The 14,034-nt window shown below is 40.3% G+C and overlaps 1 protein-coding gene across 3 annotated transcripts in view; it reads left to right on the top strand.

Moving 5' to 3' along the window:
* STK39 (serine/threonine kinase 39) overlaps window positions 1–14,034 on the top strand; it is a 310,969-nt gene that overhangs the window by 110,204 nt on the left and 186,731 nt on the right. For all 3 annotated transcript variants that reach the window (XM_059928025.1, XM_059928027.1, XM_059928026.1), the window contains exons 6-10: window positions 2,225–2,334; window positions 2,605–2,706; window positions 5,491–5,624; window positions 13,263–13,311; window positions 13,414–13,479. In XM_059928025.1, the coding sequence (XP_059784008.1) occupies window positions 2,225–2,334; window positions 2,605–2,706; window positions 5,491–5,624; window positions 13,263–13,311; window positions 13,414–13,479 (461 nt within the window). The remainder of the gene's footprint in view (window positions 1–2,224; window positions 2,335–2,604; window positions 2,707–5,490; window positions 5,625–13,262; window positions 13,312–13,413; window positions 13,480–14,034) is intronic.

Here is a 14,034-nt window from a genome sequence, read left to right as displayed (position 1 = left end):
TATCTTTTAGGAAGATATATGTATATTTGGGGTGTAGAACTGCTTCAACTGCATGGAAAAGAATTTATTTCTCCTTAAAGCAACTTTTACCCATATCCTTAATTACTTACAGATGATATGTATTTCTTTAATATTATCATGTTACAAAATTATTTTAATAAAAACAATGTTGGATTCACTGTTAAACTTCTTTTCCGAAATACAAATGAGGTTGAAATTTATATTTTCGAAAGCCTTATCATGTTGTCTCTTCCTCTAGCCAAATATAGTAGATACTTACAAATGATTAAGTTCACCTAGCTCTTCTGTAAGAGAATGAATTTTATCTCCTCCTACCTGCAGGAGACTGGTTCAGCGGTTTCAGAGGTTTCTTTTCAGAAAGCTTGATTTTTCTGACTGTAATATAAGAGTTCAAATAGAGTTCAGCACATACGTGCAAATTAAATTATATAGCATTTTCAGAACATACTTTTGCTCACTATTAACACGAGAGTAGCAGTTGGAATAAAGACTCCCTTTGTCAATTTTTATTCCTTTTACTTGAAGTTGTAATCCTATTGGGATTTGAGTAAATTTAAACGTAAATAAAATGGAACAGTCAACAGATTTCAACTCAGGGAACTGGTTCCAGTGTTATTGCATAACTTAATAATGTAGATCTAATGCAAATGCTAATATTTGACCTTGGTTTGTACTTGACGTTGTTCTTTGGTAATTGCCATCATCCTGGCAATCACCAAAGGGGGCCAGCAAAGGAGAGTCATGTGAGAGCAGTTTGAAGGGGTCCACCCTGCATAATCTGCTGCAATGTTTTGAGGTGTTGACATCCCTTTTTTATAACTATTTACCAGCTTTCTATTGAGGTGTCCTTGAGTTGGCTCTTACTGGTAGGTCTGTACTAGCCCTAAGTAGTTGGTAGTTTAACTTACTAACTAATTTTAACCATTAGTAAAACTCTAAGCACAGATGCATGCATTAATAATCACTAGGTATTCCCTCTCTACTTTCACATATACAAACATAATTTTTGCATGAATGCATGCACGTATACAGTATGCTTAATTAATTCATGTCCTCACAAGAAGAACTTCTAATATATAATGGATGTCAAGAAGAGTATTACTTCATTCTACAAACCTTTCCATCTATATCTGTGAAAATTATCCAGAAAGCAAACGTTAAAAAAAAACCAGTCTTTACTGACTGGGCTTATCCTTTGTGTTGACTGCTACATGTGGACAAAACTGGGCATGCTGGCTTTATGTACCTGGGTTTGTGGATTTGCCATTATGATTTTGGCTAAAGTGTTACAGAGCACTGTTCAAGGAAGGGCATGGGAATGTGGAAGTTGTATGTTATTCATCCTTTATTTCAAGGCAGAAATCCACTCCCCAAACATTGATGATGTGGAATTAAAGAGGCTAGAAAATAATCATAATAAAAGAAAACATAAAAGGAAACACATGCTAGTTTTACTGCCTTTGGTGCTATTCTTATAAATAATTTTCTAAAATGAATCTTAGCTAAAAGCTAAGATCCTTTAATTTAGGGCTTTGGGAAGGTATGTATATTTTTATTGTAATCTTTGATGGTTAGTTATGACTTGTGATACCTTTCTGGTAGAAAATATAAAATGATATGCTGAGCTTTTGGACTGGTAAGCTTGCTGACCCATAACCTGTGATGAGGGCATTCTCTGAAGTGTAGGGCAGGGGTCCCCAACCCGCGGGCCGCGGACCGCTACCTGCCCGCGGACCGCTACCTGCCCGTGGACCCCTACCTGCCCGTGGACCGCTACCTGCCCGCGGACCGCTACCTGCCCACGGTCTGTTAGGAACCTGGCCGCACAGCAGGAGGTGAGGGGCGGGTGGGCGAGTGAGCGAAGCTTCATCTGCCGCTCCCCATCGCTCCGGCTCGCATTACCGCCTGAACCATCGGCCGTCCCTGCCCCCGGGGAGAAATTGTCTTCCACGAAACCGGTCCCTGGTGCCAAAAAGGTTGGGGAACGCTGGTGTAGGGGACGGCGGGTGGCAGGACTGCCCTGCTGGATGGCTGAGAGAGCTCCACAGTGTTTGGAGCAAGTCATCACCATCGTGAGGCCCACCAGGAAAAAGGAGATGTTCATAAAGCCAGAATTTGTAAGCCATAATGTCTTACCTAATAAATAATGTCTTACCTAAAATTTTACCTAAAAAATAACCTAATTTTTTTTTTTTCCTTTCAGATTTTGGGGTAAGTGCTTTCTTAGCAACAGGGGGTGATGTTACCCGGAATAAAGTAAGAAAAACATTTGTTGGCACCCCGTGTTGGATGGCCCCTGAAGTCATGGAACAGGTGAGATAAATAAATAAATAAAATAAAAGGGATGTTTTGATTGACATAGTATAGTTGTACAATACATATCATTAGTACACTAACATTTTGTTCAAATCAATCATTTTACTAGAATGCATCATGCAAGATTTAATTCCCGATTGCTGGACCTTAGCAAAGTAATCTCAAGGTTGTGCACACACAGCCGTGGACTTGTGACATAATATGGACCTCGTCATGTATAACATGCCGGCTGTATAATTGTGTTTTTTTTCCTGCTTCCTTTCTTAGGTGAGAGGCTATGACTTCAAGGCTGACATGTGGAGTTTTGGAATAACTGCCATTGAACTAGCCACAGGAGCAGCGCCTTATCACAAATATCCTCCTATGAAAGTAATTGCTATTGGAAATATTATGTCGGGTTTGAAATATGATTTAACAGAATCCATTCTCTAATTCTCTTAAACATAGTCATTTTTCTCTTAGACCCGAGGGGAATTAATGGAGGGATGCAGCCAAGTTAAATGTTATCTGATGCTCTCAGTGGACAGAATGGGACAAAAGTAGCACAGTTCCCAGCTTTGAAGCTTGCTTTACGTTCTTAGCACAGAAGAATGTGATCAGATTGGTCGATGGAGGTTGATAGATGAGACAAATGCTGGTCATTACTCTCTCTAGCACAGAATACCCCCAGCTCCCCAAGAAAAATCTAAAAATAGATTATAGTGATATCTTTACAGATGGATTTCCCAAATGTTCAGGCCTTTTTTCCCCCATGGTCTGTAACATTTCACTCCTGTTCTCATAGTGTCATGTTGGTGACTCATCTGAAATAAGGGAGCCCAGTGTTTTTAGGAACTAACATAGATTTGGATACTATTTTTAGATTTTTGTTATTTTTTTGGAAGTTACTCTTTATTGTTATTATTTTTTTTAATATTTATTTATTTATTTGGCTGCTTGGGATCTTAGTTGCGGCCCGCATGATCTTTCGTTGTGGCCCACGGGCTCTTCACTTCGTTGTGGTGTGTGCGCAGGCTTCTCTCTAGTTGCAGCACACGGGCTATCTAGTTGTGGCACACGGGCTTAGTTGCCCCTCAGGATGTGGGATCTTAGTTCCCTGACTTTGGATGGAACTGGCATCTCCTGCATTGCAAGACGGATTCTTAACCACTGGACCACCAGGGAAGTCCCTATTTTTGTTATTCTTTTAACTAGCCTATATCATTATTTCTGTTAGTTTTGAGGTGGTGGTCTCAGGGCTAATTTACCCAACTGGATTTTGTTTTGTGACTGAAATAGTTGAATGGAAATTATGAAGGTATTTTACAGAGAATGTGGTCCATGTTTGTTTCAACTTTTTCCTAGGATTTTATTGGAAAAGCTTTAGGAGGATTAAAAAAAAAAAAAGACCTGAGGATAAAAAAAGTTAAATAATTTTACTGATTAAAAACTTAATACATTCTTTTTATTTTTTGTTTTTTTAAAAGAGCTAAGGGTCTGGCTTTTTATTTATTTATTTATTTATGGCTGTGCTGGTCTTCGCTTCCATGCGAGGGCTTTCTCTAGTTGAGGCAAGCGGGGGCCACTCTTCATCACGGTGCGCGGGCCTCTCACCGTCACGGCCTCTCTTGTTGCGGAGCACAGGCTCCAGACGCGCAGGCTCAGTAGTTGTGGCTCACGGGCCCAGTTGCTCCGCGGCATGTGGGATCTTCCCAGACCAGGGCTCGAACCTGTGTCCCCTGCATTGGCAGGCAGATTCTCAACCACTGCGCCACTAGGGAAGCCCAATACGTTCTTACTGTAGAAAATTTGGAAGTCCAAATAAGAATAAAGATGAAAACAATCATCCATAATCTCATCAACCACAGACAATCCCTATTAAAGTTTTAGTGTAGTTCGTTACATTGCTTTTCTCTATATATTTATATACATATTTTTAAAATAGTTAAGATTTGGGAGTTGTGTGTACACACCTGATTTTGTCAGCAGAAAATTTTAAATTGAGGTGTAAACAATTGAAGTGACCTTTTGGGGAAAAAGCACTGAAACAGCTCTGAGGACTTTTCTTTCATCTGGTTTTTCTCTATTATTTTTTCTTATTTCTTGTTTGTTTTCTTTCCCTACTTTTTCGTGTTTTCCACTTGAATCCAGTCACATTGCTAATTCTAGCCTAAAGTCCTGCAGGACTTTTCTTAAAATCTCACAGATCTCCCACTTTTCTTCGGTTTGCTATTATCCTCCACAAACAATAAACTGTCACTTTAATCCTTCATCTATTCACGCATCTGAAGGTGTTTGAACAGTGTCTTGGCATGTATAGCATTTGCATATTTTAAGGCTGATTTATGCATTAATGAGGTTTTTCTTCATTTTATAGGTCAATAGTTTGCTACAAATTCTACACTTTTTAAAAAAAGAACAAATAATTTTGACGTTAGTGTGAAAGAGTGGAATTTTTTACCTTTTCGATGTGAGAGCTGTGTTTTGATTTTCTTTTGTCCCTTTCCAAAAGCAGCATGGCCTTTTGTTCTGGTTATGGTTCTTAGTAACTCACTTGTGTCCTAGCTATCTTTCAGTGTCTTACTGTCTCAGTTTTGCCAAGCTTTTAAGCAATTTTCTGTATGTTTTTTCATTTGAAAAAAATAAAGGGAGACCATGTGTTACCTCTTGGGATGTTGTGGATTTATATTTAGGGCTGGTAATGTATTACAGAAGCCTTGAGTACAGGAGGTCCCTTACTTAGGAATAACCTGTATACGTGAACGTTTCCTGCTGCTCTGGGCCTCTCTTTCTCTACCCTCCACTGCCCCCTTTCCCAGCCAGAGCACAGCCTGCACTAAGCCGGTGCTGGAGCTAAGTGCTCCTGCAGGCCTTGTGAGAGTCTAGTTCCCAGGAAGCCCTTGTCCTGGCCCCTTTGGGAGAGCACTCTTAACACATAGAGCAGATTTTGTTCAGTTCTGTCAACGGAATAACAAAAAGGTTAAAGGGCACGTGAACAGATTTGCAAAGGGAACTGAATACTTTGAATGCACACTTTCTAGAAAATGAAAATCACGGGGAAGCAACGTTTGTACCCAGTCAAGGAGGGTCTTGGAGGCTTTGCTGAAAAATGAAAAACTCAGTTGTAGCAACTGCTGCCCTGAGATCCTGTCTTCCTGTTTGTTTCTGCTGCAGGTGTTGATGCTGACTTTGCAAAATGATCCACCCACTTTAGAAACAGGAGTAGAGGATAAGGAGATGATGAAAAAGTACGGCAAGTCCTTTAGAAAATTACTTTCACTGTGTCTTCAGAAAGATCCCTCCAAAAGGTATGTCAAACTGAGGGGATGAGTGAGTGGCCGTGACTGGGTGGTGCCATGACAAAGCTTGGTTTGTGGATGGGGAAGGGCTGTGTGAGGAGTCCTGAAGTTTAGTTCTGTCTAGTTCAAGGGAAATCCAGCTCTGGTCCCCAGATTTCCAGCCTGTTAGTGGAAGCTTGGGTCCAAAAGGGAGAGTAGTGAGTGAGGACGAGGGAGAGGCAGAGGAAAATTTTCCGTGTTAATAAGATTGGTTGTGCTTGTTAGGTATGGGCTCTGTCATCAAAGGAAATGAAGTAAAACAGAAATCAAAAGCAATTGGCAGTGGTGAATTCAGAAGCTGAGCTAATATTCTGCACTGTGTAGGTTGCGCTGACCTCTCAGGATTTGAATATCCTGCCAGCTCCAGTCTAAACCAGGCAGAGCTATTGAATTTTGCATGAGCTTCCTTTGAGTTGCAGAACAAGTTGTTTGTGCTGTTTAAAAGATTATCAGTAAAGAAGATTAACATTTTTACATGCAAAAGATTAATCGTATAAATAGAAGCAAATGGTTTTAAATTAACTTTAGTATTTCCTCTTTATTCTTGGGTTATTGCCCTGCACTGTGGTATGTCTGTTTTCTGAGTTTTGTTTCTTCTTCTTCATTTCTGTGAATTTGAAATATCCTGGGTAGTGATAGTAGAGCCCAGTGTCCTTTGTCACTTGAAGGAGAATGTTAATGACATGAACTGAGCATAAACCCTGGCTGGGTAGAGTCCCTTTGTAGTGCTTGGCTGTGTGCTGCATTGTCCTAACGTACGGTGAACTTGGATTACACACCTGGAGAGGCTGCTGAGAAGTTACTGGCTACCCTCATCCACCCAGGACTCCAACTTGATACTTACGTTCTAAAACATAAAAACTGGCTTCTCTTTTGGAACTTTCTTTTTCAGGTAAGGACCCTGCCTTTCGAAGGATTCCTTTATTCTTAAGTTCTTTATGAAACTTAAGCTTTTTGCCTTCACACAGTGATCTACTGTTTGAGCAGGCTACCCTTCTCTAGAATAAACACAGTTTCCATTATTTTACCTGTTCTTTGTAGCAACTCTGTTCATTCCTTTACATTTTACTGAATTTGCCTTGAATCTTTTCTATATCAGTTACCTTTCTCATGGAGCCAGTTCTAAAGACTCTTTGCTGTTACGCATCTTGAAATTATTTATTGTAAAAGGGGTGCAACACTTGCTTGCCTTCCCCTTGTATTTGGTGTCATCTCCAAACGTAAGTTTTTAGCATCACCAAGGAGACAGAATTTGATCCTCTAAAGCCCAGTGAGAGAACTCATTTTCCCCATTGGAAGGACTGGGTTGTGACTGATGGTCTTTGTGATTCTCAAAATAGTTGAGATTCCACCTAGTGGTGGTGACGTGTAATGCCGCACAATTCCAGCTCTTTCAAAAAAAGATTCTGTAGGGTAGAACTGTTAGTGTACTAACTGATAAATATATTTCTTTAGGAGACTTATAATTTGGTCAAAATAGATTAGACCGTCATACATTATATTTAACAAGCCATCCTTACTTCTCAATAATCTTGAAAGTCTTTCCAGATCTTATTTATTATATGAGCTCAAATATCAGGTTCCCACCACCCCACCAAACAACAACAACAATAATAACAACAAAAGTTTTAGAAGAGAGCCATACAGAATTTATTCGAATTCTTACAACATCTTTCCCTCAGAGTATTCTCTTGGTAACATTATTGATTTACAAAGTATTAATAGGTTAAGAACTTCTGTTAGATATTTTCTGTATAATGTAATCTGTTCTCACTATTGCACAATTGTCCTCTATAACAAACAGAGAGTGTCACTGGTGCACAAACTTCCCAGGTGATTTTTTCTTGTAATGAAAAGACACGACGTGGGGAGTTTGGGGAAAAAAGATTCAGGAAATGTGAGAATGGAAAAAAGCAATATTATAATTGTTAAATTATTTATTATACAGGGTGCAGTTTAAAAATATGTATTCATGACTGAATTAATAAGTAAACATTTAATTGCTGCGCAGGTCTGAAAGAAACCTGCGAGTATTTCTTATCTTCTCTGCCTTTGTTTATATTGTCCAAAGATTTTTTTCCTCTTCTCCTGTCCCCCTTCCACCTGTCTTTCAATACTTAGTTCAAAGGCCCCAGGTTCTCAAAGTTAGATACATCTGGGTGTGATTCCTAGCCCTACCTCATCTGCATGACTTAGTTTCCTTGTCTGTAAAATGGGCCTAATAACACCACGTCATAGGGTTGCTATGAGGATGGAGATGATGCCCTTAAAGCAGAGAACACAGTGCCGGAGCATTCCTAAGTATTCAGGAAATTGGGATTGCCATTCATTATTTGCCTTTTCTTCCTGACCAAGTAGAGTTGTTGCAACCTCGAGTTTCCTGCAGTATGTTGATGATATGTCTCTTGTAGCACTTATCACACTGTGTACATTTATTGACTTACATATTCAATTTCCTCATGAGTTTCTGAGTTTTTTAGAAGGAGAATCTGTGCCTCTCATCTTTCTATCTCTCTTTTTGTCCACAGTGACTGGTCTGTATTACGTACTCAGTGGTATTTCTTGAACACCTGCAAACAATTGGGAGCTTGCAATTTGGGGATGATTTGGACTCATTGAAAAGAGTTTTGGAACCAGACCAGATTGGAGTGGGTTGAGGAGTGAAGGCAAGAGTTTCGATCATTGTATTTATTTCTGTTGCCAGCATATAGATCCTCTGCTTGTAATGTAAAAGCAGTTGACTAGTACTGAAATCCTGGTCTTGCTGAGTACCTTTTTAGCAATGAATGAAAACATTTATCACAGGGGAACAGTGACCAGGACAGAATCATTCCTATGCTGGAGCCCTCAGGCTAGCTGAGAAGGAGCTGTGCTTTCTGTCAACCTTGAGAGCTCGTGGAACTTTCCTATTGCCTGAGAGCTGGGTGTCAGAGCTGTTTGCCTCATCCAAGTCTGTGCCCTGCATTTGCATAGGTAAAGATTTGCTTATATTTGCATAGCAGAACATTTTGCTATTCTTAAAAAAAATGAGCCTTAATCTTGAAGGTTATATACTTCATATGGATGGCAACTATAAAAGTAACTATCATTTTTTTTGAGCAACAAAGGGGTGGATGTTAAATCCATAGATTTAATCCACTGGAAAACATAGATAAATCCACTGGAAACAAATAAAATTTGAATATTTCTTCTGAGGGAAGGGGTGGGGTGAGAAATGCAGCTCTGCCAGAGGTCAATGTATTGTTCTAAAATTTTGCAGTTTAATTTCTATTTAAACTGTATCATATTCATCCTGAATCCTTTGAAAATTACTTTAAGTCTCAGTGGACTTTGGTTCATCCATATGTATTGGAATCCTTTAAGGGATTTTCTTCTGAGAATGTTGGTACTTGCAGACTTCCGCATTGTTTTTAAGGATTTAAAATTGAATCGTTATTCAAAGCCTGGGCCATCATTTTGGTTGCTGGTATAGCATTTTAGCATTTCTTGTAAAATGGTGTTTGTGTTTACATTATATTGTATTTCTTGATAATTGTTAGTGGACATGTAAGACAGAATGGTGCTTGCAGAATTCTTTCTTCTGTAGTACTCAGCTAAGAGGCAGGCAGCACTGATGGTTCCACATTAACCCTACACTAGTAATTTCTATAGCATAAGACTAAAACAAACAGAACACGCAAAAACCCTAAAATCAGATGGGCAGCACACATCTTGGCTTTTCTCATACCTTCTAATCACTTTCTTCCCTTCCTCATTTTCCTCATTCTTTCCACTTCCACTTTTCCATACTTTTTATGGAGACAGTTTGGCACATGTAGGATTCAACTCCGAAAAGCACCTGCTATTTAGTTCTCTGTATAGGGTAGAAATTACCTATTATTTAACATAAATATTAAGCCTGTTAAAAAAGGAGTGTGGCTTCTTAAACCACTTCTCCTTTCTCATGTCATTGTGTTTCTGTATCTGTTGATGAAGGCTGAGGGTGGAGTCCAGAGGAAAGAGTTTTCTCTGCAGCATGCTTTTCCCCTTTACAGTTTTGGTTACCATAGAGATGACCTTGCTGGGGAAGGGAAAGTATTCCCAGCCCTGTGTCTCCAGGTATGCCTGGCATTTGCCAGCCTTCTCTCTACATGGGTCCTACACTTGACCCTGGGATGAGGAGGGAGGAGGTGGGGTGTGGAGGAGAGGGGGGGCTGTCTGTGGCCCCCCCCTCCCCAGTGCCTCCTGTGCACAGACACATCCCTCGCCTTTTCGTTTTTGTTAGCCTGAGTCTTATTTTCATTACATCATTCTCCTGCTCTCTACCATATTGAGTAGATGCTTAGAGTGCTGACTAACTCTGGCTCCAGAAGCTGTGGTTTGGGGCTCCAGTGTCTAGTGGCATCACTTTTACCCCATATTTGATTATAGCATGAAACTGAGCTATAGCAGTTTTGTGCTCTGTGTTAGGCTTTGGAGATATAAAAAATGAATACTGTGTGGTCCCTTTCTTGGAAAGGCTTATAACCTCGTGGGGGTGGAGGCAGGGAGATACAGGAACAGATGATTGCAAAGTGTGGTGGATTGGTGTGTGAGCACCAAGGTGGGAGCAATGAATTCCGCTACTTGTAGGACCTGGGAGAAACACCTCTGAAGACGGATGGCGTTTAAATGGGTTCTTGACTGACGAGCAAAGGTGTGCCAGTTGGTCACAAAACATTCTAAAGCAAGAAAAGCAGTGTGTGCTTTGTCATGAAAGAGCAAGAGATGGCTGAGACCACCACCGTAGCTGGAGGATAGAGTTCACGTGGGGCGTGATGGGAAATGGGGCTGGAGGAGTCGGGGTCTCAGGCCACTGAAATTCATTAGGAGGGATAAGAAATTGTTTTCGTTTAGAAGCCAGCTAGGGAGCAGTGTGGGTGATGGGTTGGAATGAGGAAGAGAGAAGTGGCAGACAGACTCACCGGGAGGCTGTGTCGTAACGCTATTGACCAGAGGGGATGAGGGTTTCTACCAAAAGAGTGGCCTTGAGTTCCTTCACCATCTTGATTTTCTTAGGTTTCTTTTCTTTTCACTCTAAAAAGTTAAATCTAAGTTATTTTGTATGCCTCTTGGTTTTTAAAATTTTGTTTCGTATGGTAAGGTACCAAACATGGTCAGTCCCTTGTGTACTGGTTCCTCTTATATGTTTTCTCAGTAGTCCTCTCCTTTCCCCAAACACAATTCACGTGTTTGAATGTTCTGACCTTCCTCTTACAGTCTGACAGCACACTCTAACTCTTATCTGCCAGATTGTAAGTTGCTGAGGGTAGTATTTATGTCTGTCGTCATTAGAGTGTGCCTAGCACCTAACATGATGCCTGACAAACTGCAGATGCTCAGTATATATTTACTGAGAGAATGAAATGATGAGTTTGGAGTAGCTGGAAGCCAAAAACTTTGCCAATAATCACTAAGAGTAGCCTACGTTAAAGAGACAACCAAAGTTAAATCACTTCAGTTATCCCTTTTAGTTCTAGTGCCTGGTAAACAAGGTCCAACAACAAGGTCCAAGGTACAAATTCATGAATTTGAACCAGCTTACCAAGGGATACGGAACACAAAATTTAAAGCGTGGCCCACCTATTGTTTAGACCTTTGTTTACTCCAAGCGATTAGCAATTAGGGGCTCTTGGTTGCAGTGGCTATGGCAATTTGGGGTTCTTTGTTAGGTACCCCCTAACCAGTGTTCCACTTGAAATTGAGGAAAAGAGCAATAACAATTGAAAGAGAAAATTTCTTTGCACAGAAATAACAGTTTATGGCCCCTGCAGACTTACACAGTTTGTATACCGTTGCCCTTAATGATGTTTCCTAATTCTTTTATACGCTTGGGTTTTGTCCCTGGAAACATTTTAGTGGAGCTTCCTGGTTCAAAGCACTGGTTTCCAATCTCTTCAAGTGTGAGGACTCCCTTTAAACTTGGATCCCCTTAACACAATAGTCTTGGTCCCTTTGGCAGTCACTGCCCGAGAGGAGACCTAATGGTATTCAGTCATGCTTCTCTCCTCCCTCCCAGTTTTTTATTATGAAAAATTTAAAACATACAGAAAAGGTGCAAAAATTGTACAGTGTTTGCTTCTACACCAACACCGAGATTCAACAATTATTCACATTTCCCATATCTGCTGTCCCTATTTACCCACATTTTATTTGCTGAACAGTTTGAAAATAAGTAACAGATGTAATACCTCAGCTTGCATTCCCTCCAAATGCAGACACGTTCCTACGTAACCACAATGCTTTTCCACACTAAGTAAATGAACAGTAATTTCCTAAAATTGTCCTATACCTAGCACACTCACCTGTCTCTATTTCTAAATGTCTCTTGCAGCCTCTCCCCGTCCTGTTCAAATCAGGACTCAGGAGAGGGGCATGTGTTGCATTTGGTTGTATGTTCCTTTAAGTCTGTTTTAATCTAGAAGAGTCCCCTCACGTCTCCCCTTTTCTTCTATGACACCGACTTTTTGAAGAGATCAGACCAGTTGTCTTGCTGACTGTCCTATCCTCTCGGTTTATGTGATTCTTCCTGCATGACTGCGGGAACTATTGATGAAAGAAGCTATTCTTTATGGAAGAGTGCCAGTTATTAAACGTAGAAGGAATGAGAGAAGTAGAAAATCAGTGTTCTGCCACCTCCAATGAAATAATTATTTAAGGCAAAGATGCTAAAATCATCAGGTGAAAGTTTCTCCAGAACAGGATATTCATATCGTGGCAATGTATTATCCAACAGAATACTTGCCAATTGCAGTGCCGAAAACTTAACCCTTACCATGGAGACACCTTGGGCCTCGGGACCACGCGGCTAAACTTAGCATCCCTCCCGCTGAAATAACCTATCATTATGTGCCTCCCACATGCTGCAGTAAGATGTGTGTCATCTATGATGTGTTCTTCCCCCAAATGCTTGTGTCAACCTAGCCAAGCCGTCAGAACCAACTTGCAGTTTATGGGAAATACAGGACAGAGAAACAAGTTAAATGACACCATGAGGAAACAATCAGACCAATCCCATAATGCTTTTAAATGAATCTGCATTCTGTTAATCACCATTCTATTAATTACCTTCCCCTGAAAAACAATAGTCCATGGACATTTGAGCCCGGGTGACTCGGTGGCCAGACAGAGCTTGTACGCATGCTGCGTGGTCCCCTTGCAGAAACTGCTGCTCTTGGGGAATCATAGGACACTGTGGACACAGTTTCTTTGATAGGGTCATATCACAGCTTGTGCTGCTTCTTAATAAATACAGGGATTTAGCTCACAGACGTGTCAGTCTGCCACCTTTTAGAAACACTGAATTCACTTAGTGAAGTGTAAGGATGAAGGATGGAAGATTGATCATGCCCCACATATTTAACTTACAGGAGTTTATGTAGAGGAGGAGTTTTGCAGTAGAGGTGTTTGGAAGGAACTGGAAAATTGGCACCATTTAATTTGGTGCCAGCTTATGATTAATTTAGTCTGTGGCTTTGCTATTCCTGAAACTGGTCTTCCAGAAAGACTCTAGGATTAAGTTGTTTCGTCAAGGCAGTGTCTTTATTGAGTGGTCATTGTTTCAACTCTAATTTATTATTGATCTTTCAGGCCCACAGCAGCAGAACTTTTAAAATGCAAATTCTTCCAGAAAGCCAAGGTAACATGCTTAAAAACCCAAGTAAATCTGCTATTTTGAAATCACTATGAATTTCAGTGTATTGTATTTGATGTTAAACTGTTGGGAATATTTGTTTTGCAGAACAGAGAGTACCTGATTGAGAAGCTGCTTACAAGAACACCAGACATAGCCCAAAGAGCCAAAAAGGTAAGTGCCATGAGCCCTCCTGCCCCAGTGGGAGCTGCTCCCCATCCAGGGCAATGGAGCCTATAGAAAAATAGGAAAAAGATTTCCACATACTCAGGATATGTTATGTAGAGGTTATCTGATCAGCGATTACTCAGATAACTGAATTTTGCCTTTTTGTTATCTCAGTCTGCTGCTCTGTGTTTGGGTGTGAAGCTCAAATGACTTCATTTTTCCACTTATCGGCTTGTTTAAGGAAGGTCAGAGGGGAGGGGCTTATGTTGAGGCTTAAACACTGGAGAGGTAAAATATCTTTGAATATCTTTTGGAGCGGGGGGGATTTTACTGAAGAGGAACAGTCGTTTTAAATCAGTTTGAAATGACAACACGAAAAACAAAACTTTTATTTTTAATGGTTATTTTGAATATCTGTGGGATATAGGTTCTTTCGTCATAAAAGACCCTTGGTTTTTTTGTAGTCTACGCTGTGTGAACTAAATTATGCTAATAATTACCTGAAGAACTTTCCATTCTAGTATTTAGATGTTTTTAAATGGTATGTATGTGTGAGTGTAT

This window comes from Balaenoptera ricei, chromosome 7, assembly GCF_028023285.1.
Source record: "Balaenoptera ricei isolate mBalRic1 chromosome 7, mBalRic1.hap2, whole genome shotgun sequence".
Classification (NCBI taxonomy): domain Eukaryota; kingdom Metazoa; phylum Chordata; class Mammalia; order Artiodactyla; family Balaenopteridae; genus Balaenoptera; species Balaenoptera ricei.
This window is presented reverse-complemented; position numbering and strand designations above follow the sequence as displayed.